This window comes from Heterocephalus glaber, unplaced genomic scaffold (assembly GCF_053883595.1).
Source record: "Heterocephalus glaber isolate CG9 unplaced genomic scaffold, H.glaber_assembly_v1.0 deba00001454, whole genome shotgun sequence".
NCBI lineage: Eukaryota > Metazoa > Chordata > Mammalia > Rodentia > Bathyergidae > Heterocephalus > Heterocephalus glaber.
The window spans coordinates 131,756-153,276 of NW_028258303.1; the positions used below are offsets into that span (position 1 = coordinate 131,756).

Here is a 21,521-nt window from a genome sequence, read left to right on the forward strand (position 1 = left end):
CTTTGCAAAGAGGGAAGGTTGAAGGGGGTTAAGGGAGGACAAGGGAAGGGGAAAAAAATAAGAACCAAGAGACTCATGTAATGGTACAGGATCCCAATGATGAATGTAACTGTATTTCATACCTAAAATATACCAATAAAGTTAATGGAGGAAAAATATATATATACTTGCTCAGTAAAATTAAACATACTAAACATTGTTTAGATAGTAGTTGCCATTTTTCTGAAAAGTTCTGCCACCCCAATAGAAGTATCTAGAACAAAGTACTGGCTTCTATGATTAGGTCTTTTTATGTGCAGAGAGCAGCACTTGAGGCATGCCACAAAGGATGGGGTGTCAGCGTGGTGGTTGGAGTAGCTGCTTCAGGTGAAGAAATCGCCACTCGTCCATTCCAACTGGTGACAGGTCGCACATGGAAAGGCACTGCCTTTGGAGGTAATTAAGTGGATGAGTACCTTTTCACTTGTTATTTTCACTGGCAGATTTTTAAGCATAGTCTAATTTTTCTTTTTTTTTTAAAAATTCTTTTATTGGTACATTTTAGGTATACAGTACGTTTATATCTATCATTCAGTGCTTGTACCTGTACATGATGTATCTTGATTCTGGTTTTTTTCCCCATTACCTGTGCGTCCTTCACTCCCTCCACTCTTCCCTATTTACATAGATTTTTGTTTCCATTTTTTTTCTTTTCTCATAATTTTTCCTTTCCCTTCCTTCCTTTCCCCTTCCCCTTCCAAAATCCCTACACCTTTGAACCTTTTTCTGTTTCAAATTATCACTTACTCATTTTAATACTTATTTACACTTTCAGTTTCTCACACTAGAGAAACGATTTGGTATTTACACATGTGTGTCCTATTTATTTCATTTAAGAGTATGGCCTCAATATGTATCCATTTAGCTATAAAATGTCTCTAGTTTCTCATTCTTTATGGCTGAGTAGTACTCCATTTTATAAAAAAAACCACAACTTCTTTATCCAGTTTCCAGTTGATGGGCACTTGTGCTATTTCCAAGCTTTAACTATTTACAAACTGTGCCGCTATAAACATTGCTGCGCATATATCGCTGTGCTATGATTCTTTTAAATCTTTGGGGAAGATACCCAGCAGAGGAATAGCTGGGTCAAATGGGACCTCTAGTCCTAGTTGTTTCAGGTATCTCCATACTGATTTCCACGGTGGTTGCACCAGTCTGCACTTCAACCAATAATGGAGAAGGGTTCCTTTCTCCCTACACCCCTGCCATCATTTGTTAGTGGTTGATTTCTTCAGAGCAGCCATTCTTTCTGAGGTGAGGTGAAATCTCAGTGTTGTTTTCATCTGTATCTCTCGAATCATCAGTGATGTTGAACATTTCTTCATATGCTTATTTGCTGCATTTACTTCTTTGTCTGAGAAATGTCTGTTCATTTCAGATGCCCATTTTTGAATTGGGTTTTTGAATTTGGGGGTCTGATTTTTTTCAGTTCTTTATATATTCTAGATAGTCGACCTTTGTCTGAGGTACAGCTGCTAAAAATTTTTTCCCACATTGTAGGTTATCTTTTACCTCTGTTGGTGATTTCTCTTGCAGTGCAGAAGCTTTTTAATAAGATGAGATGCCAGTTGTTGATTATATCGGCTAGTTCCCATGATACTGAGGTTTTGTTCATAAAGTCTTTTAGTATGCCAATGCCTTCAAGAGTTCTACCTAACTAATCTTCCAGCAAGTGTAGTGTTTCTGTCTTAATGTTTAGATCATTAATCCAATTTAATCTTAGTTTAGTGCATGGGATACGTATGGGTCTAGTTTTAATCTTTAGCAGGTTGAAATCCAGTTTTTCAAACACCATTTATTAAATAGGCCATCTTTCCTCCAATGAAGGTGGTTGGCTCCTTTGTCAAAGATGAGGTAGCTGTGTATGTCTGGAGTTGTTTCTGCATCTTCTAATCTATTCCACTGATCCTCAGGTCTGTTTCTTTGCAAGTACCATGCTGTTTTTATCACAGCAGCTTTGTAGTATAGTTTCAAGTTGGGGATTATGATACCCGCAGCCATGTCTCTGTTGCCTAGAATTGCTTTTGCTATTTCTAGGTCTCTTCTGGTTCCAGATGAATTTTTGGATTGTTTTCTCTAGTTCTGTGAAGTATATTGTTGGAATTTCTATGGGCATTGCATTAAATCTATATAGCAGTTTTGGAAGTATGGCCATTTTCACTATATTGGTTCTTCCTACCCAGGAACAAGGGATGTCTTTCCATTTTATTATATCCTCAATCTCCTTTTTCAGAGTGCTATAGTTTTCAGTGTAGAGGTCTTTTGCATCCTTTCTCAGGTTGATTCTTAGATATTTCATATTTTTGGATGCTATTGCAAAAGGAATTGTTTCCCGAATTTCTCTTTCAATGAGTTTGCTATTTGTGTATAAGAAGGCTATTGTTTTATCAGGATTGACCTCATATCCAGCTACTCTACTGAATCTGTCAATTAAGTCTAGAAGTCTTTTGGCTGAGTTTTTTGGGTCTTCTATGTAAACTATCATATCATCAGCAAATAATGACAGTGTAACTTCTTCCTTTCCTATCTTTATTTCTTTTATTTCTTTCTCTTTTCTAATTGCTGTGCAATATTTCCAGAACTGTATTGAACAGGAGTGATGATAGTGGGGATCCTTGTCTTGTTCCTGATTTTAGCGTGAAAGTTCAGCTTTTGACCATTTAGTATGATGTTGGCTGTTGGTTTTTCATAGATAGCCTTAATCAGGTTGAGATAAAGACCTTTTATTCCAATTTTCTCTAGTGTTTTTATCATGAATGGGTGTTGGATTTTGTCAAATGCCTTTTCTGTATCTATTGAGATGATCATATGGTTTTTGTCCATGACTCTGTTAATATAGTGTATTACATTTATTGATTTATGGATGTTGAATCATCCTTGCATCCCTGGGATAAATCCGACTTGGTCAGGGTGTATGATCTTCTTGATGACCCTCTGTATTCTGTTTGCCAGTATCTTGTTGAGGATTTTTGCATCTGTGTTCATTAGGGAGATTGGCCTGTAGTTCTCTTTTTGGGTTGGGTCTTTCCCTGCTTTTGGGATCAAAGTAACACTTGCTTCCAGGAATGAATTTGGAAGCATTGCTTCCCTTTCAATTTCCTTGATGAGTTTAAAGAGTAAGGAGATCGTTCTTTAAATGTCTTGTAGAATTCAGTACTGAAGCCATCAGGACATGGGCTTTGCTTTGTTGGTAAATTTTTTATTACATTTTCAATTTCACTCATTGTAATTGGGGTGTTTAGAATTTCTGTATCTTCTTCATTTAACTTTGGCAATTCATATGTACCTAGGAATCTGCCCGTTTCTTCTGTGTTTTCCATTTTATTGGAGTACAGGTTCTTGAAGCAGGTATTGATGATCCTCTGGATTTCTGTTGGATCTGTTGTGACTTCACTTTTTTCATTCTTAATTGCATGTATTTGCGCCTTTTTCCTTTTTTTGATAAGGTTGGCTAAAGGTTTATCAATTTTGTTTATTCTTTCAGAAAACCACCTCTTTGCTTCATTGATTTTTTTTGTATTGTTCTCTTAGTGTCCATTGCTTTGATTTCTGCTCTGATCTTTATAATTTCCTCTCTTGTAGGAGCTTTGGATTTGTTATGCTCTTCTTTTTCTAGGAGCTTGAGGTTCTGTTTTAGGTTATTTGAGTTTTCTGTTTTCCTAATATGGGCGCTCACTGCTATGAATTTCCCATGTAGAACTGCTTTCATTGTGTCCCACACATTCCTCTATGTTGTACTGGTAGTAGAAACTGTTTAATACCTTCTGTGACCCATTGGGTGTTCAAGAGGGTGTTAGTCAATTTCCATGTGTTTTGGGGGATTTTGCAGTTTCTTATGTTATTGATCTCCAATTTTATTGCACTGTGGTCTGATAATATACATGGGGTAATTTCTATTCCTTTACATTTACTTAGACATGTCCTATGAGCTAGCATGTGGTCTATTCTGGAGAATGACCCGTGTGCAGCTGAAAAGAATGTGTATTCCGATTCACATTCCGGGGTGGAACACTCTGTAAACATCTATTAAGTCCATGTGTTCAGTACCTTGGTTCAATTCTAGAATTTCCTTGTTAACTTTTTTTCTAGATGATCTGTCTATTTGTGATAGTGTGGTATTGAGGTCCCCCACTACAATTGTGTTAGTGTGTATTTGGGTTTTCATGTCCATTAATATTTGTTTTGTACAGTTGGGGGCATTCGTATTTGGTGCATATATATTTAGGATTGTCATCTCTTCCTCTTGGATTATTCCCTTCACAAGGATGTAGTGACTCTCTTTGTCTCTCTTAATTAGTTTTGGTTTGAAATCTACTTTGTCTGCAAATAAGATTGCTACCCTTGCTTTCTTCTGGGTTCCTGTGGCATGGAGAACTCTTTTCCATTCTTTTACTTTCAGTCTGTGAGTTTCTTTTTGAGTTAGGTGTGTTTCTTTTATACAGCATATTGTTGCATTTTCCTTTTTAATCCATTCTGCCAGTCTATTTCTTTTGATTGGTGAATTGAGGCCATTAACATTGATGGTTATAATTGATGGATATTGAATTATCCTGCTCATGATGTTTTACTTTTCTTGGCTCTTTTATTTCTTATTTTTTCCCCCTTTCCCTTTAGTGTCTTACCTTGCCTGGTGGCTTCCCTCTGTTGGGCCTCGTGGAGTTGTGGCCTTTATTGCTTTTTTCTAGCATATTGTTTAGAATTGCTTGTAGTGCTGGTTTGGTGTTCATGAAACTTCTCATGTGTTCTTTGTCATGGAAGTATCTAATTTCCTGATCAAATTTGAAAGATAATTTTGCAGGATACAACAGTCTAGGTTGGAAGTTATTTTCTTTTAGGGCTTGAAATACTTCACTCCAGGCTCTCCTTGACTTGAGGGTTTGTGTTGAGAAGTCTGCTGTGATTCTGATGTGCTTTCCTTTGTAGGTGATTTGTTTCTTTTCTCTAACTGCTTGTAGGATTTTGCTTTTCTGTTGGGTTTCTGGGATCTTGACTATTATATGTCTAGATGTAGATTTTTTTTGATCATGGCTAGTTGGAGTTCTATATGCCTCACTTATCTGTATGTCCATTTCTCTACCTCTGTCTGGGAAGTTTTCCACTATTACTTCTGTCAACAGTTTTTTAATGTCAATTGTGCTTTCTCCTGATTTTTCATGGACTCCTATCAGTCTTATGTTATTCTTCTTTGCATCATCTAGCAGCTGTTGGATTGATTTCTCATGGTCCCTTACTATTTTTAAGAAATCTCTTTTTCATGGTCTTTAACCGTGATCCTGTCTTCTCTATCTCATAGTCTATCTTCAGATTCCCTTAATTTGCTGTGCGTACTTTCAGTGGAGTTTTTAATCTCACGAATATCTGTTTGAATCTGTTTCTTGGATTCCATTTGTTTCTTACCTTGGGTGATCATGTGGTTTCCATTTCTTTCTTATGCTGGGTATTCATGGCTTCCAGCATGTTTCTGAGCTCATCTATTTTTTTATCTGTTTCTGTTCTAGAGCTTCTAATCATGTGTTTCACTCTGCTCACCATCTCTGTAGATATCTGGGAGATTATTTCTGCTTTGAATTTTTCTAGAGCCTTGTTCATCTGTTTTGTTACTTCCTGTGCTATCAGTTCAGGGAATCCAGGTGGTTGGTTATCGTACTTTTCCACCTCATTTCCCCCAGGGTTTACCCTTGGTGGGGTGGAAGTCTGAGTTTGTGCCTTGCTGAAATGTCTTCTCATATTTGTTTTTGGTACTGTCCTTGGTTTAACTCCTGCGTTGATACTTTGAAATTGCTTATTGTAGGTATCTTTGTTGCTTGTAATTAGAACCCTTATGGAATCTACTCAGAGGTGTCTTCTAGATAAAGCTGATCTTTAAGTTTTGAATCTCTAATGACTGAGGCTATCTCATTTTCATTATACCAGGAAAGATCACTGACTAGATTAATAACAACACCTTAGCCCAAGTGATATAATCAGCAACACCACTGCATCAAGTACATCTTAGAAAATGACACTTTGTGGTAGTTATTAATCTATCACCTTTAACTGTGTAAATTAAATCAAGATCGAGGACCAACCCAACATATGTTTATAGTGAATAAACTCTTCAATGTAACAACTTTACCCTTCGGGATGAGGAGTTAGAAGGAGTTGGGGAGGGAGGGACAGATAGGTAGAAGGATTGGGGAAGGTTTTGCAGTGAGGCCAGAGGACACAGGCAAGAAGGAAAAAGAGAATAATAGAAAAATAAAGAACTCCAAATGAGGGCCAGAACAGGGACAAAAAGGCAGATGAACAATATGGGACAGCAAGAGAGTGATTATAAGAGAGAGAGAAAGGAAAGAGAAAAGAAAGAAAGAACAAGGGAGAGAAAAATCTTTGCAAAGAGTAGGAAAAAAATTAAAGATAAAAGGAGAAAAAGAAAACACACCAATAATACTAATTTTGGAAATGAAAAATGAAAATGAAGGGCCTCTTTCAGGGTATGTCTCTGTTGTCACAATAGACATTGTGGGTAGCCATGTGCAGACATAAGTCAATGAGTCTCAGCAAGCCAGTCACAGACCCGTGAGATTCGGGCAGATTTCTGGCTGCAAGTCCCAAATTGAGCTCCCTGTCCTCCTGTAGGGTTGAACTCTGCAGGGTTGTACTGCAGGTTCCAGCTACCCTTCCCCTGAAGATAGTCCAGTTTCCAATGGGAGGTGATGATTGCTCCAACTTACCCAGTACAGTGGTCTGGTGGTCCAGTGTTCTCTGTATCTTTGTAGTGTGGAACCAGATGGCAGTACAGCCACGAGCCCAGGGGTGGGGGTGTGTCCAGTGGATTGCTGCCTTTGCACAGGCTGGATCGGCGTGTTCCACCCGGCCAGGGACCCTGACAGCATCCATCAATGTGCCTGTCTGAAACAGGCTGAATTGGTGCTTTCCTCGCGGCCAGGGACCCTGCTGCAACATCAGCTTATTTATTTGAGTTTGCTCTGTTTTCCAACTATGAATATTCACTGCTATGAATTTCCCTCATAAGACTGCTTTCATTGTGCCCTATAGATTCTGATGTGTTGTATTAACATTGTCATTTAATAGTACAAACTGATTTGATCTTCAATTTCCTCTTTGACCCATTGGTTATTCAGATGTGTTATTCAATTTCCATGTGTTTATGAAATTCTTGCAGTTTCTTTTGCTATTGATCTCTAATATCATTGTACTATGATTTGATAATATACACGGGATAACTTCAATTCCTTTGCATTTACTTAAACATTTTCTATGAATGAATATGTGGTCTGTTTTGGAGAACGACCCATGTGCAGCTGAAAAGAATGTGTATTTTGATTTTGTGGGGAGGAACACTCTGTAAACATCTGTTAAGTCCATTTGTTCAAGAGTTTGACTGAGTTGTAGTATTTTGTTTATTTTCTGTCTAGTGGATCTATCTATTTGTGACAATGGGGTATTGAGGTCCCCCACTACTATTGTATTAGTGCTTATTTGACTTGTCACATCCCTTAGTATTTGTCTTATATGGTTGGGCACACTAGTATTTGGTGCATACATATATAAGATTGTCAGCTCTTCCTCTTGGATTGTTCCCTTTACAAGGATGTAGTATCTTTGTCTCTTAATCAGTATTGGTTTGAAATCCATTTGACCTGCAAAGAGGATAGCTATTCCTGCTTTTTTTTGGGTTCCTGTCACATGGAGTATTGTTTTCCCTTTAATTTTCAGTCTATGATGGGCCAAGGATGTAGCTCAATGGTTCCGCTGCCTGCCTCACAAGCGGAAGGACCTGAGTTTGATCCCTGGTACCAAAACAAAACAAAATTTTCAGTCTATGAGTTTCTTTTTGAATTTTGTGTTTCTTGTATGCAGCATATTGTTGGATCTTGCATCTTGACCCCTTCTGCCAGTCTATTTCTTTTGATTGGTGAATTGAGACCATTAACATTGATGGTTATAACTGACATGTATTGCCTTATCCTTGTCATGACTTTTTCTTTTTGTTGGATTCTCCTACTTTGAATTTAATTTCTTGTCATGGCCAATGGATTCATTCTGCTAGGCTTCCTGGGGTTGTGATCCTCATTGTCTTTTCCTAGGATATTGTCTAAAATTTTTTGGAGTGCTGCTTGTTATTCATGACGTTCCTCAGGTGCTCTTTTTGACATGAAAGTATCTTATTTCTCCATCAAATTTCAAAGATAGTTTTGCAGCTTACATCAATCTGGGTTGGAGGCTGTTTTCCTTTAGGGCTTGAAATATGTCACTTCATGCTCTTCTTGCCTTGAGGGTTTGTGTTGAGAAGTCTGCTATGATTCTGATGGGCTTTCCTTTGTATGTGATTTGTTTCTTTTCTCTAACTGCTTGAGAACTGTTTTCTGTTGGGTTTCTGGAATCTTAACAACTATATGCCTCTGTGTAGATTTTTTTGGTCACTGCTAGTTGGAGTCCTGTATGCCTCACTTATCTGTATATCAAGTTCTTTTCCCCTGCTTGGGAAGTTTTCTGCCATCACTTCTGTGAACAGTTTTTTTATGTCATCTGCACTCTGTCCTGTTTCTTCATTGTCTTATGTTATTCTTCTTTGCATAGTTTAGTAGCTGCTGGATTGATTTTTTGTGTTCCCTTACAATTTTGAAGCAATTTTTCTTTTCCTGGTCACTAATTGCAATCTTATATTCTGTATCTGAAATTCTGTCCTCACATTGGCTCATTCTGCTGCATAAACTTTCAGTGGAGTTTTTAATCTCCTGGAAATCTGTTTGCATCTGTTTTATGGATTCCATTTGTTTTCTATGTGGGGATTCCATCATGATCCTTAGGTTCTTCATATTTTTATCTGTGTCCTCTCTAGATTTATCATGTCTTGCACTATGGGCACAATGTCGGCTGTTATCTGAGAAATTATTTCTGATTTCATTTTTTCCAGATCCTGTTTTGTTGCCAGTTCAGGGAGTCTAGGTGGTTGAGTATCAGATCATTCCATCTCATTGCCTTTTGGGATTGCCTTAGGTGATCTGTAAGTCTGATTTTGAGATTTGTTTATGTGTCCTCTCATTCAACAGATGCAGTCTGCTGTGCCTTTTCTAGGCAACTTTTGCTCACCCAGTGGTCTTCAATTCTCAGCAAGCCACTAAGTGGCTTTTTTTTCTGCTGCTCACCAGTGCACCAATTCCTGGGTTCAGAAGAGTTGCCTTGTGAATCCCTGAGCTGCCCTGTTGTCTAGGCAGGCTTCTGGCTGGGGCCTGTGTATACTTGGGATGGTATCTGGATATACCTCTGGCTAGGGCCTGCCCCCCTACGTAGCTGTTGTCTGGGAGGGCCTCTGGCTGGTGGCTGTGCACCCCATTCCCTGGTCTAAGTGGGCTTCTGGCCAGGGTCTCCACACACTTACTGATGGTATCGCAGCGAGCCTCTGGCTGTTGCTTGTGAGCCTGTGCAGCTGTTTTCCAGGCAGGCCCTTGGCTTGGGCCTGTGTGCCCATGTGGCTGGGGCAGTGCAGGGCCCTGTTTCATCTGTCTGCAGCTGTGCTGCTCTTATCCACACTGCTCCTCACTGAAATCTCTATCCACTTACGGGAAAAAAGGGTCACATGAGGTTTGAATGATCTGTGTTTTACAAGATGTCTGTTAAGAACCCCAAGGCAGAAGAAAACCTTTGGAAAGTATGCTAAAATGAGGGCTGGACAAAATTTTCCTCCTTTTTACTGTTTACCTTAGCATCAGTCTGGCTACCCTTTCCATAGATGTGTGCCATATTTGCCCCACAGCAGACTTAAACCCACACATGGTACTCAGAAGCATCAACTTACTATACATTAAAGGGCGTTCTAATCCTGGTAACTGAACCAAGTGAGGTTTGGTAGTATCATCTAATTGAAGCTTTTTCCTAGTACATACCTGTTGGGATATTCACTGGAACAGTGCAAGTCCCTGCATTGCTGAAGTACAATACCGTGGTGCCTCTCTGCCACCATTTTGGTCGCAAAACGAACTGGACAAGAACCGAATCAAATTTCCCCATAAAGTCAACATTGATTCTAACCATTAAATTTGATTCAGTTCTCATCCAACTTGGTTTGCAAGCAGAATCGTGAAATCAAGTTGGTGAACCAAGGTACCACTGACCTAAAGATGTAAGAAGCTTTGCCCTACTTACAGCTATTAAACATGCCAGGCTTCCCTGGGCTACAGTGAGTGAAGAGGAATTGTATCGGGCTGCATATAAAATATATAATATAGTTAATGTATGTAAGTAGCAAATCTCATATATAAATCTTAGTATAACACAGGCATATCTAACCCTGGGCCACAAGTTGCACATACTTAATACAGTAGTTGTCTACATTACAAGGTAGATTTAAATTAAAAGTTTCCTTGATTGTAGGGAAAAAAATAATTGATATAGGATATAAAAAAAGAAGTTATTTGGAAAAGGCTCAAAAGAGGTTTGAAATATGGTTCAAAGCATCCTTAACTGAGACAAAGGCTTCTTCATGGATTAATTGCTTCTCCTACAAGAAATGGATCTGCTTTTATTTCAAATTCACTTAAAGATTTCCTACTTTTTTAGTTTTATGGCTTTCTATTCTAAGATGCTACCCTTATTTAGTTCATTGTTGAATTTAAGATCTAGGAAAAGGTCACGTATTGTATCAGGTTTTGTCTTTCTGACTTCAAGAGTTTCGTTTTGCTGTGTAGAAATCTTTTAGCCAAAACTTTAATGAGACTTCAGTAAAATCTTAAATACATAAAAAGGAAATACAAGTATTTATTTCTTTCATAACTAAAGATGTGTGTGAAATTCTTCCTCCACTTCATACTTTTTGTATTCATGACTCTTGCACTTATCCAAAAAATTTGCTTTTAAATTTATCATCCACTAATAAGCATACTCTAGAAATGTTGTATAACATTTGTTGCATAAACTAACATGTTCGTATGACTTTTAGGATGGAAGAGTGTAGAAAATGTTCCAAATTTGGTGTCTGAATATATGTCCAAAAAGATAAAAGTGGATGAATTTGTGACTGGCAGTCTGTCCTTTGACCAAATTAATGAGGCCTTTGAACTGCTGCATTCAGGGAAGAGGTAAGTTTTCTCTTTAGGTACTTACCAAATATAATAGTGATCATTGAGGTTTATAAAAGAGGTGAACAAAATTATTGTCATAAAAGATTGTCATTCCAAAATGTATTACTTTCTTCTCTTATAGCATTCGAACTGTTATAAAGATTTAAATTCAAGAGAAAAATATCTCCATCTGTACCCAAGTTTTGTGATCTGATTGAGAGTAGCCTGACAGGCACGGAGATCCTCCAAGTTGACCGCCTCTGAGACTTGCAGTTACTAATCCAGGGAAACCTGTTATATGTGTAGTTATAGTTCACAAGTGTCAGTAATCAAGGACATGGCTCCATACAACCACAAATCTGTTTTCTAGACCATACCTTTCATATAAGCACCTCAAGCTCATTACGAGGAATATTTGAACATAATAAAAGTAATTTCTGCATTTGCATGTTGTCATCTTTTTTATGCTGTATTTATTCTCATGGTTTTTCTGCCCATTTTATTCATTCTATATATAAAAGGTGGAAGTTAGGCAGTATTTTGTTTTTTAAACTTTTCTCCTTTTTTTAAATATATGAAATATACATGAGTAGGAATGGCATACAATTTGTGTTCTCCAATATAAAAATGGAAAGCATTAAGATTTTATAATACTGTCATTCCAATTCTTATGATTGGCTCAGTTTACTTTTTGTTTGTCACAGTTATATACATACTCAGTTGACAGTTTCCTTGGCTAAAAAGTATAAGGAATACATTTTCCAAGATCCTTACTATAAAGATGCTTGAATCATAGGATTCAATTAAAGGTGTAAAAACTTTTTTTAAAAAAAAAGATCCTTTTAGTACATGATTTTTGGTAGAATCTAGGATGCTGTGCATGCTGCTGAATCAAATAGTTTTTGGAATAAAGTACAGATAAGCACAGTGCTAAAAACTTCCTATGTGCACATCAACAAATCTATCTTGTAAATTAGAATTCTACAATTTTGAAAAGATTGTTGGAAAATTTTTGAAAGTCTTCAAACTGCTTTCTTGGACAAAGATAAGTAATTTCAATACAAATAGATACTAACTCCCATGGTATTTCATGAAAGCTAGTATAACAGGTATTTTATAAATTTAAGGATGTAAATTTGTTTAGGAAATTTTCATTTGTTTAGCATTTTTCAAATCTTCACTACATTTCCATTTTTAGCCTATTGGGCTATTTTGTTTTCTATTTAACATACCTAGGGATACTTAGTGGAGAAAGACACTTTTTTTATTACATGCACAATAAACTAACAAAGTAGAATGTATGGGTTGATAGGGTCATTTGGGGTGGAAGTTCAGTGGAACCAGTTAATGTGTATACATGTTGCACAAAACAAAGATGGCATCAAAAAATATACATGGGTACGTCCCACTTATTTCAATGCAAAATTATACTTACCTGGTAACTGACTTTGTGATAGCCACCCTGACTCCATCTTGTGCCTCAATGACATTTTGTACCTGTTTGAACAAAGTGCTTGTGCTTGAACAAAGCACCCAAAACCCCCATATCCTGCTTGGCAGTAAACTTGCTGCAGTTGCAGATGTTTTGTAGCTCATCTAGTGTGTGAAACTTCCCTGCCCCCCACTAACCTGGCATGATTCTGCTTCTGTAAGATTCCGCTTGCTCTCCCCTGAGCCCTCCCCAACCGAAAGCATGATTTAAAAGGAGAAATCAAACTGCTCCCCATTGCTCAGGAAACTTTCTGGGTGCTTGCCCCTCCTCAACTGCCGGCTATAATAAATGGGCTTGAATCTGACACAGAGTGTGGCGCATCTCTATTGTTCGAACTCACTTGCCTGTTAATTTGCGAAGGGGAAACTTCATTTTACATGCACAGAATGATTCATAACTTTTTCTGCTTGGCCATCAATCTGCCCAATAGGGCTGATAAACAACATCTTAAGAATAAGTTACTTAGGCTTAGAGAAATACTGCTAACGTAGGAAAAAGACCAACTTTGGAGTCAGCTAGTTTGGTTTTAATTAGATGCAAGATCAATTTTTTTGTCAACAAATACTTTTTGAGGAAAAGTTCACAATACATTTGAAAAACTTTAAACAGCTATTTTGATAATAAAACTCACCCAAAGCAATTTTATCTTCTTAACCCACAGGACATACATGGTTGTCTTCCATTATACAGGTTTCTTTTGGTAAGATTTTATGAGAACAAAGCCATCAGATTGGGCCCATAAGCAGACTGTTTCAAAACTAGACAATGAACAAAATTGCATGTGTATGGGGTAAATACACGTAGTAGGAAGAGCCTGAGCACAGTGCTGAGACCGCCCAGCAGGGTAGGTCATTGTGCATTAGGATATCTAATGGCTGTAGGCTGTATGGGAAGGACCCGAGAAGATCTTCCAGCCACACAGTGACCTTCACCAGGAAGGAGTGGGCTTTGCTGGATCCATCCCAAAGAAGCTCTACAGAGATGCGATATGGGAAAACTTTGAAGAAACCAGGATGACCAGCAAATGAAACATGAGTACAATTACAGAAAAAATCCAAGGGTCAGCTGGTTTCACTACCTTTGAGTCTGTGAAAATGGAACATTTTCTGTGGAAAAGCATGGTGGAAGAAAGCTACTCACTTCATGGTATCCAAGAAGAAAAAAATGGGCCAAGGATTTAGCTCAGTGGTACTGTGCCAGCCTTGCCAAGAAGAAAAAAATGGGGAAAAAAGGTGGGAAAGGCTGGGGATGAGATCTCTTCAAGGTAAGAGTCCCAAGATTCACTTGCTTCAGCTATGCTCCACTTCCTGTTTCCATCACCCCACAATAATGCCATCAAGAGCTCATAAATGTACTTTTAAAACAATAATTGAAGTGAGCAGCAGAGTTTAACAGTTTGAAAAGCATGCTGGTTTAAACGGATGAATAGTTGAAACACTAAATGAAAAATAATAAGTTTTATAACCGTAGCTTAGGGATTGTGTGTTACCCACAAAGTTAGCACTATCCATTTGGTTTTTCACTGTCAGCTCTTCAATATGCTTTGACTTAAGCATGTTATAGAAGAGCTGACAAAATTGTTCTGTTTTATTAAAAAAACAACAAATATCTGTGCTTAAAAAAGAGAGCTTGGCTTGGTGGCCCATGCCTGTAATCCTATTTGGAGGATTACAGCACTCAGGAGGTGAAGGCAGGAGGATCTCTGCAAGTTTGAGGACAGCCTGGGCTACATAGTCCAAGGCCAGTCTGAACTACGTAGCCAGACCCTGTCTCTCAAAAAATAAAAACAAAGGAGAATTCACCATAGAATCACCTCCATTTTAAATGTGTACTGAAATACTATTGACTGCCAAAAATATCAAGATGTGTCAAGATAAAAGCAGAAGTGTGTTTTAAAATATTTTAGTATTAAAATGTAAAGTAGGAAATCAACGTTTTAAAATACGTAATATTTTACATATTTATATTATTAGTGTAATGTTTCTATCTTTTTACCATGAAACTATCCTATCAAGATTTTTTCCTTGATCTTATTTTCTAATAGACACTGAATAAGCCCACAACTGTTAATTCCATTATCAGAATATAAAATGTTCTCCTAAATATTCAGTGTTCTTAGTCTTAAAAAGCTCTCAAAAATATGGCTGAATCTGATGTTGCTGAAAGATTAAGCACAATACTACAATTATGGTATGCTCACTCCTGAGAAAGTATTTGTGCTCAAATGATTTCAAGTTTGTTTTTGATTATGAAATCAGTCTATTTCCACCAATTCCCTCTGAAATCCCAAATAAAATGAAGCAAAGTTAATGACTACATGGTAGTATAATTAAACTTTTTAATCTCCCTTTACACATTATATTAACATTCATATTACAAGGCATTCCATTCACAAATATTACAGCTTGATAAAAACTTTACACACATACCCCCAAAAGTCTATAGCAGATTTAGTCACTTTACTAAATCATTAAAATAATAAAAGTAATGAAAACATTATAATTCTCTTAAAGCAATTAAGGTCTGAGGCACTCTGGGAAAGATGTTCTTTTACAAGTATAATGTTCAGTGGTATCAAATTACAAGAAAGTCATCAGATACACAGTAATCAAGTACACTCTAATATCTACTGACAATGACTTAATGATCCATCTTCAGTGTACACTTGTATCTGAATAAATGTTGAAAGAAATGGATTCTGGACAACCATGGCTATTTTCTAACGAGGTTCTCCATTATGAATAGGTGTATTTTCAGCACACCACAGGTAGCAGTATTCCTACTGCAAGGTTATAGTACTCAAAAACGTTCCTTCCTCATCACTATTAGGTTTACTAAATGTCAAGACTCTCATAGCCCCGATTTACTGTGCTCACATCAAGAAACATTTTAGAATTCTATCCCCATCATCCTCCACAGTGCAATCTCCACCCTTTCTAAGTGTCTCTAAGGTATGCCTTTGAAATAAAAGAGAGGGGAAGTAAGAGGGGCTTTTCCTCTCCCATTTCTGACCAAATAGAAGTCTGAAATAGCAGTGCATTACAAAATTCTCATGTCTTGCAACAGTCAGCCACCATGTGGAGCATGGCTATTTTTGCCACAAACTAGACTTTAAAAAGCATGGATATGTTTCTGAACCAAATTTACCACATTTATCTGCTGACACAAAGTCCACACTGGGGAGACGGTCTCATTGAGCCCTTCCCTACACACAATTACAGGTATAAATAATTTGCATGAAGGAGAGAGGAGGCCAATTCCCAACTAGAAATTAAGTCACTACAATCTATGGATCCATTTATGACAGCAAGTAACCCTGTCAGAGTAGTTAATCTCAACCAAAGGTCACATAGTGTTCATAATTATGTATATGGAATTTAAAATATATATATATTTCCACATATATATAAAATAAAAATTTGGAGCAACAGATGTTAAGAGTTTCAAGGATTTTCATCTTCAACATTCACTGGAAAGCAGCTGGATCTTGATGGCCAGTCTGTGGCAGTGATAAAAGCAACTAGAAGCGGGTTTAAGTAAAAGTGCTCAAGGGGCAAATGAGAAAACAGCTGTTTGGAGAATAGGGGTTAGGGGGAATAGTGAAAGGAGTCGAGCAATGTTTCCTTTATTCTTCTCAGCTTTTTCAGACTCAAGACAAGTTGAGTCACACCAAATGCTGTAGAACATTCTTATCTGAAGTCAAAACAAGTGATAAAAAACTACCTCTTCCTTTCTGTACTCTCAATAAAATGCATAGTACAGTAAGAAGGTATCTTAGAAGAAACTAAAATTGGGACATGAAGTGAGGCCGTGTACTATCAAGTCGCCGGGTCAGAATTTCACAGCCAGTGTCTGTTACCAGCAGAGTATGCTCAAACTGAGCAGAACGCTTTCCATCTCTCGTCACTGCAGTCCAACCATCTGGCCAGGTTTCATCCTGCCATCCACCTGAAACAAACAAAACAAGTCTCTCAATTCATCACTCAGTTTGCTAAATAAACTCTCTAGGTAAACACACATCAAAAAGAAAACCAATCAGAAAATTTACTATTAAGATGCCTATTAATCCTGTAACTGTTTAGCTAAAAAGCCTTGCAAAATTCCAGTTTGGGTCCTTAGTACTAACAAAGGAATGATGATGTTTCCAATTCCTCGGGCACAATACAATTTCACATTTTTTTATATTTCCCAATATCAAATAACGATGGTATTTTCAAAATAAAGGCATTGGACTTTATTTTAAAAAACATAACAATACTAACCATCATAGAACCATCAGTAAAAACTTTTTATTAATTTAGCTTTCTTCTGATGTAACTTTGGCATGTGACTAAACTATAGCCAGTGTTAGTGAGACGGATATCATGTAAACTTTCATACTTTCATTGCTAACACTTAATTGCTGATATGATTTTTAAATGGAAGGCACACAATCAGATGGTGACAACAGGTTACACTGTGAAATTTTTATAAACCATACCCTTACAGCCAGAAAGATAGGCAAAGAAACAAAAAGGATTGGTAAGAGGATTAGAAAAATAAGATAATGGAAAATGAATTAAAAAGGAATGTAAACTAGAGAAGGGAGTGAAGGGGTACAGTGAAAAGCTAGAAGATGAGCAAAGAAAACTTACAGAGATACAATGAAGGGAAAGCAGAAAGATAAAACCCAAAAGAATGTTGAGGCTTAGGTGAAATGAGAAAGGCAATTCTGAATACTACTACAAATATGTATTTACTGAGACTTTATTTCAAATTAAGATGTCAAAAAAATCAATATATTCTTTAAGTAATCTTCAACTGAAACAGATAACTCTGACCCCTCACTGACTCAGACAAATCCCAGAACATACTCCATTTGTCATATGTAATCTAGTGTCACAATATTGTATCTCAGACTAAAAAGAAAATTTGAGGCAGCTCAAAAGAAGTTAACTCATGCTTTGTCTAACACTGAAAAGATGAGTAAACAGGTTATTTTTCAATGTAATGATCTTTACACAAATGGACTTAAGACATATTACTGCTTTGTGATTTGACAAAAACAGGTTCTGTAGTAATGTCAAGTTATACCTGCTTGGCTATTACTCTGAGAAAATTTGAGACTTTCTATTCCAGAGCTGGAATTTAACCTAATTGACTTGCACTTAAGTATATGTTAAAATTTAATTATCTGAACCAGTTCTTTAGAAAGGTATTTGCTTACTTCTAGAAATACTATATTATGTCTCACCAATCGCACATGCCAGTTAATGAAAGTGTGCAACTAAACAACACTTTCCTCCCATTGTCTTTCTTTCCACTGTTACCAGGCCTCAAAAATGGATGCTTTTGTTCAGAACTTTCTTATTCTGCTGTGATAAGAGAAACGTTACATTTGACCTTAAAATAAAGTACAGTGAACAGTTACAAACTCAATGCATTCCCAAGGGCTAGTTATAACTCAAGTTGGTCAGTTGAAGGCTCAGGCTCCTCTACACAACCTTCAGGGCCGGGATTTAGCTCAGTGGTTCTGCCGCCTGCCTTGAAAGCGCAAGGTCCCAAGTTCGATCTCCAGTACCAAAAAAAAACCAACCATCAAAATCTGAGGTCAGGCCGATGTCAGTGTCCTTAGAGAGACACTGGTCCAGGATTTCTCATCCTCACACAAGAAAAGATGTAATGTTCCTTCCAGAACTCTTTAAGGGTTAGATCTGTATCTGAGAACATCTGGAAGCACAAGCGGCTGGCATTAGGTCATAACTCAAGACTTTGGTTGTAAGTTAAAACTAAAATTCCAGACATAACCCAAATTGTTCATATGTCAGGCCAGTCTTAACTCAAGGGTCACTGTACTTGACATTAATATCAACTCATTCTTACAGCAGCTCTCAGATGCTGACTAGATAAGGATTGTAATTTTCATTTTACAGAAAAGGTAGTAAAAGTCTACAGCCACACCACCCTGAACACACCCAATCTCGTCTGATCTCCGAAGCTAAGCAGGGTTGGGACTGGTTAGTACTTGGATGGGAGAAAAGGTAGTAAGAATCAGGTTAGGAATGTCTCCTGTGATCCCCATCTCCTGGTATCATGACTTTGTTTGGTCCACTCTTCCTCTGAGTATGGGCTAGATTTAGTGACTCACTTCTAAGGAAAAGAACATGGAAATCACTCTCAGGATTAGGCAACAAAAAAACTAAGAGGACCCAGAGAAGAGGTAACCTTTTACACAGGGCTCAAGATACACTGGCCCTACTATCAATGAGTCATTTTGCATACTATAAACCCAACAAAGAACTACCAGAGAACAGCCCAGCTATTGTCTGACCATCACTCTGACAGCTCTGTGATCAGCTCAGGTCCTAACACTAAGCCTACCACCACTGCCATATGCCTGTAACAGAGAATCCCAACAGTGTGAACGGCTACAGCTAAGTTTGTCAGGATTGCACTTTCTGCACAATTCTGTGTAATGTCACAGGACAACATGAGGGCAAACTCTGAAGAGAGGGAAGCTCACAAGCCGAGAGTCTAACAAATTCTGCCACCTAAGTAGCTAAGTTACTTGGGCAAGCTAGCCTCTGGAACAATCAGACCGCTCTATGTAACGGGGATAACATTTTGCTCATTAACCTGAGCAGATTTAAATCATATAACCATGTCTGCCTCAAGAAATACTCTCCTTTGTGCCTCCTCTTTCCCCTCCTATGTCAAGCAAGAATATCTATTCAGACTTGACATAGGTTCCTAATTATTTGATCTTCATGAAGAGTGACCAGGATTCAATTATTTCAGCACCTACTGACAGCAAAGAATTACCATGTAGAAAATATCAACTTGCAGCCAACACTTAACAATGTTCAATTCTCTACATTTAAGTTCGAGAATCAAGTTCAAGATGGGATAGGAAACAGGAATAAAGAAAGCAAGCAGAACAGACTACTGATCTGATGAGTAAGTGAAAATAGATAAAACTTCAATTAAACCATATTACAGCATGTTTTCTCACCTTCACAAATCATTGGCTCAATTGTAAATACATGGCCCGACTTCATCACTCCAACAGCTTTATTTTCTGAAATTAAAGGAAAAAAAGCACCTCAAAAGATAGCAAACACCAAATGTCTTGAACAGTTAACAAAAGTATGTAGTGTATGTTCCCATCAGTGACTCTTTATTACTTTCTCCTCTCCTGATTCTCTTTTTTAAAGTACATCATTCAACAAGTAGTACGCCAATAATCAGCTACTTTGAAGCAGATTATTACTCTAGGCATATTTCATTCTGCTTATGTTTTCTATGTTAAAATATACAGTCATCCACTAGCTGGATTTCCAGTTATGATATAAAAGAGAAATTCTAAAAATCTAGCACTGTAGATTAGAAACGTAATCACAGAAATAAGCCAAGTGCCATCTCTCATTCATGTTTAAAAGAGGTTTGAACGACAGGTGTTTTGACTTATGCCTTAATTTCCTACTTTCTTGGAAGGAGAGTATGTCTCTATGTAGGGTCACAGCTTATAAAAGCAATTACTGTATGTGATTTTCATTGTTTTATAAAAATTGTCTTTTTTCTCATCTTAAAAATGAGAACAAAGTTTTTGCACACTCGTCAGCTTTTTTAAAAAAAAAATACTGAAAGAGATGTTCCATTTCTTCCTCCAAGTGCCGTTGTGGTTTTCTGCTGTGTTTGAGTTTGGGAATTTTTGGTTTGTTTTATTTTGATTTTTAGCTTTGCTCCAAGTTTACTAACATGAGAGTATTTTTGCAGGCCCAACATGAGAAACACAATTATGAATTGAACTGTCTAGACCTGCCGGTCCTCCAAAAAAGGCCCAAGAACTTCAAAAACAGGGATAATGGCTTTTTAGACAATCCTGGACAAAAATGGAAAATTTATTTAAATTTCAAATTAAAAACAAGAATGATAAAGCTATCACCTAAATGAATAACTAGCATTTATGCAATGTGACCACCAGATGACATTGGCCTTTTGGGTTCCTTTTCCTCTGTGAGGCTGTGAGCCACAAGTGGAACAGCAAATAGGTCTACTGAACTCAACCACTAAGGCCACTCTTTTCTAGGTATGATCTAACCTCACCAACATGCTTATGTCCTGGTGAACAGCTATCACGCTGCTTTCCAAAACAAACTCGCAGCAGATTCTGAGTTTCCAAATTTGTGTAAAACCTTTAAAGCAACAGAACGATTGAACTAGATTTTTCATTTCTAATCTCACAAACTTTCTCAAAATAACACAGGACTTACTACATACACAGCAGTGGTTTATATTCCCAAGAAGATAACAACACAACAAAAAATAGTCAACAGTGTCTGTACTACAGAAAGAACACAAAGGATAAAGGAATCTAGCTAGAGCCACAATGTTTCATCTTGCAGCACTAGCCATGTGCAGCTACCAAGCACCTGAAAAGTGGCTAGTCAGAAACAGCTGGGCTATCCATGCAACACAGCAAATTTCAAAATCTGAAGCTTCATGTAATTTTATGCTCATTAAATGTTGAAACAATATTTGGGGTATAATAGGTTAAATATAGTATTAAAATAAAGTGTATCCATACTTTTTGATTCATAATATGGAAATTTATAAATTATCTATGTGCCTCGTAATATTTCCACTAGAGAGTGCTGATACAAAGAATCCATGTTTCACTCCTGTTTCTGTTACTGATTCATTATTCTATAAAAGTTACAACTCCTGCTTATTTCCTACAATCTGAAAGTTTCTGTTTTTCAACATATCTCACTTAACAAATACAGTACATATTATCTGAGGACTATACTATTGCAAAGAGAATGCTAGGCAATTCTTTAAAAAGTTGTACCTGCTGTCCCATCTATCTCAGAAATACTGTAATCTATTTTGTAAATGTTGGGTCTATTATCATTATTTTCCAACAATGACTGAAATGAAACAAG

General features: G+C 37.2%; 2 protein-coding genes across 2 annotated transcripts in view; one reads left to right on the forward strand and one right to left on the reverse strand.

Annotated features, from left to right (window-relative positions):
- LOC101717353 (alcohol dehydrogenase class-3) overlaps positions 1-12,901 on the forward strand; it is a 28,856-nt gene extending 15,955 nt beyond the window's left edge. The window contains exons 7-9 of the mRNA XM_004875451.4: positions 300-435; positions 10,985-11,123; positions 11,248-12,901. Coding sequence (XP_004875508.1) covers positions 300-435; positions 10,985-11,123; positions 11,248-11,272 — 300 coding nt within the window. The 3' untranslated portion in view covers positions 11,273-12,901. The remainder of the gene's footprint in view (positions 1-299; positions 436-10,984; positions 11,124-11,247) is intronic.
- A 2,017-nt stretch (positions 12,902-14,918) lies between these two features.
- The window catches only part of Metap1 (methionyl aminopeptidase 1), an 84,631-nt gene continuing 78,028 nt past the window's right edge, over positions 14,919-21,521 (reverse strand). The window contains exons 10-11 of the mRNA XM_004875452.3: positions 19,589-19,654; positions 14,919-16,545 (exon numbers count right to left, since the gene is read on the reverse strand). Coding sequence (XP_004875509.1) covers positions 16,382-16,545; positions 19,589-19,654 — 230 coding nt within the window. The 3' untranslated portion in view covers positions 14,919-16,381. The remainder of the gene's footprint in view (positions 16,546-19,588; positions 19,655-21,521) is intronic.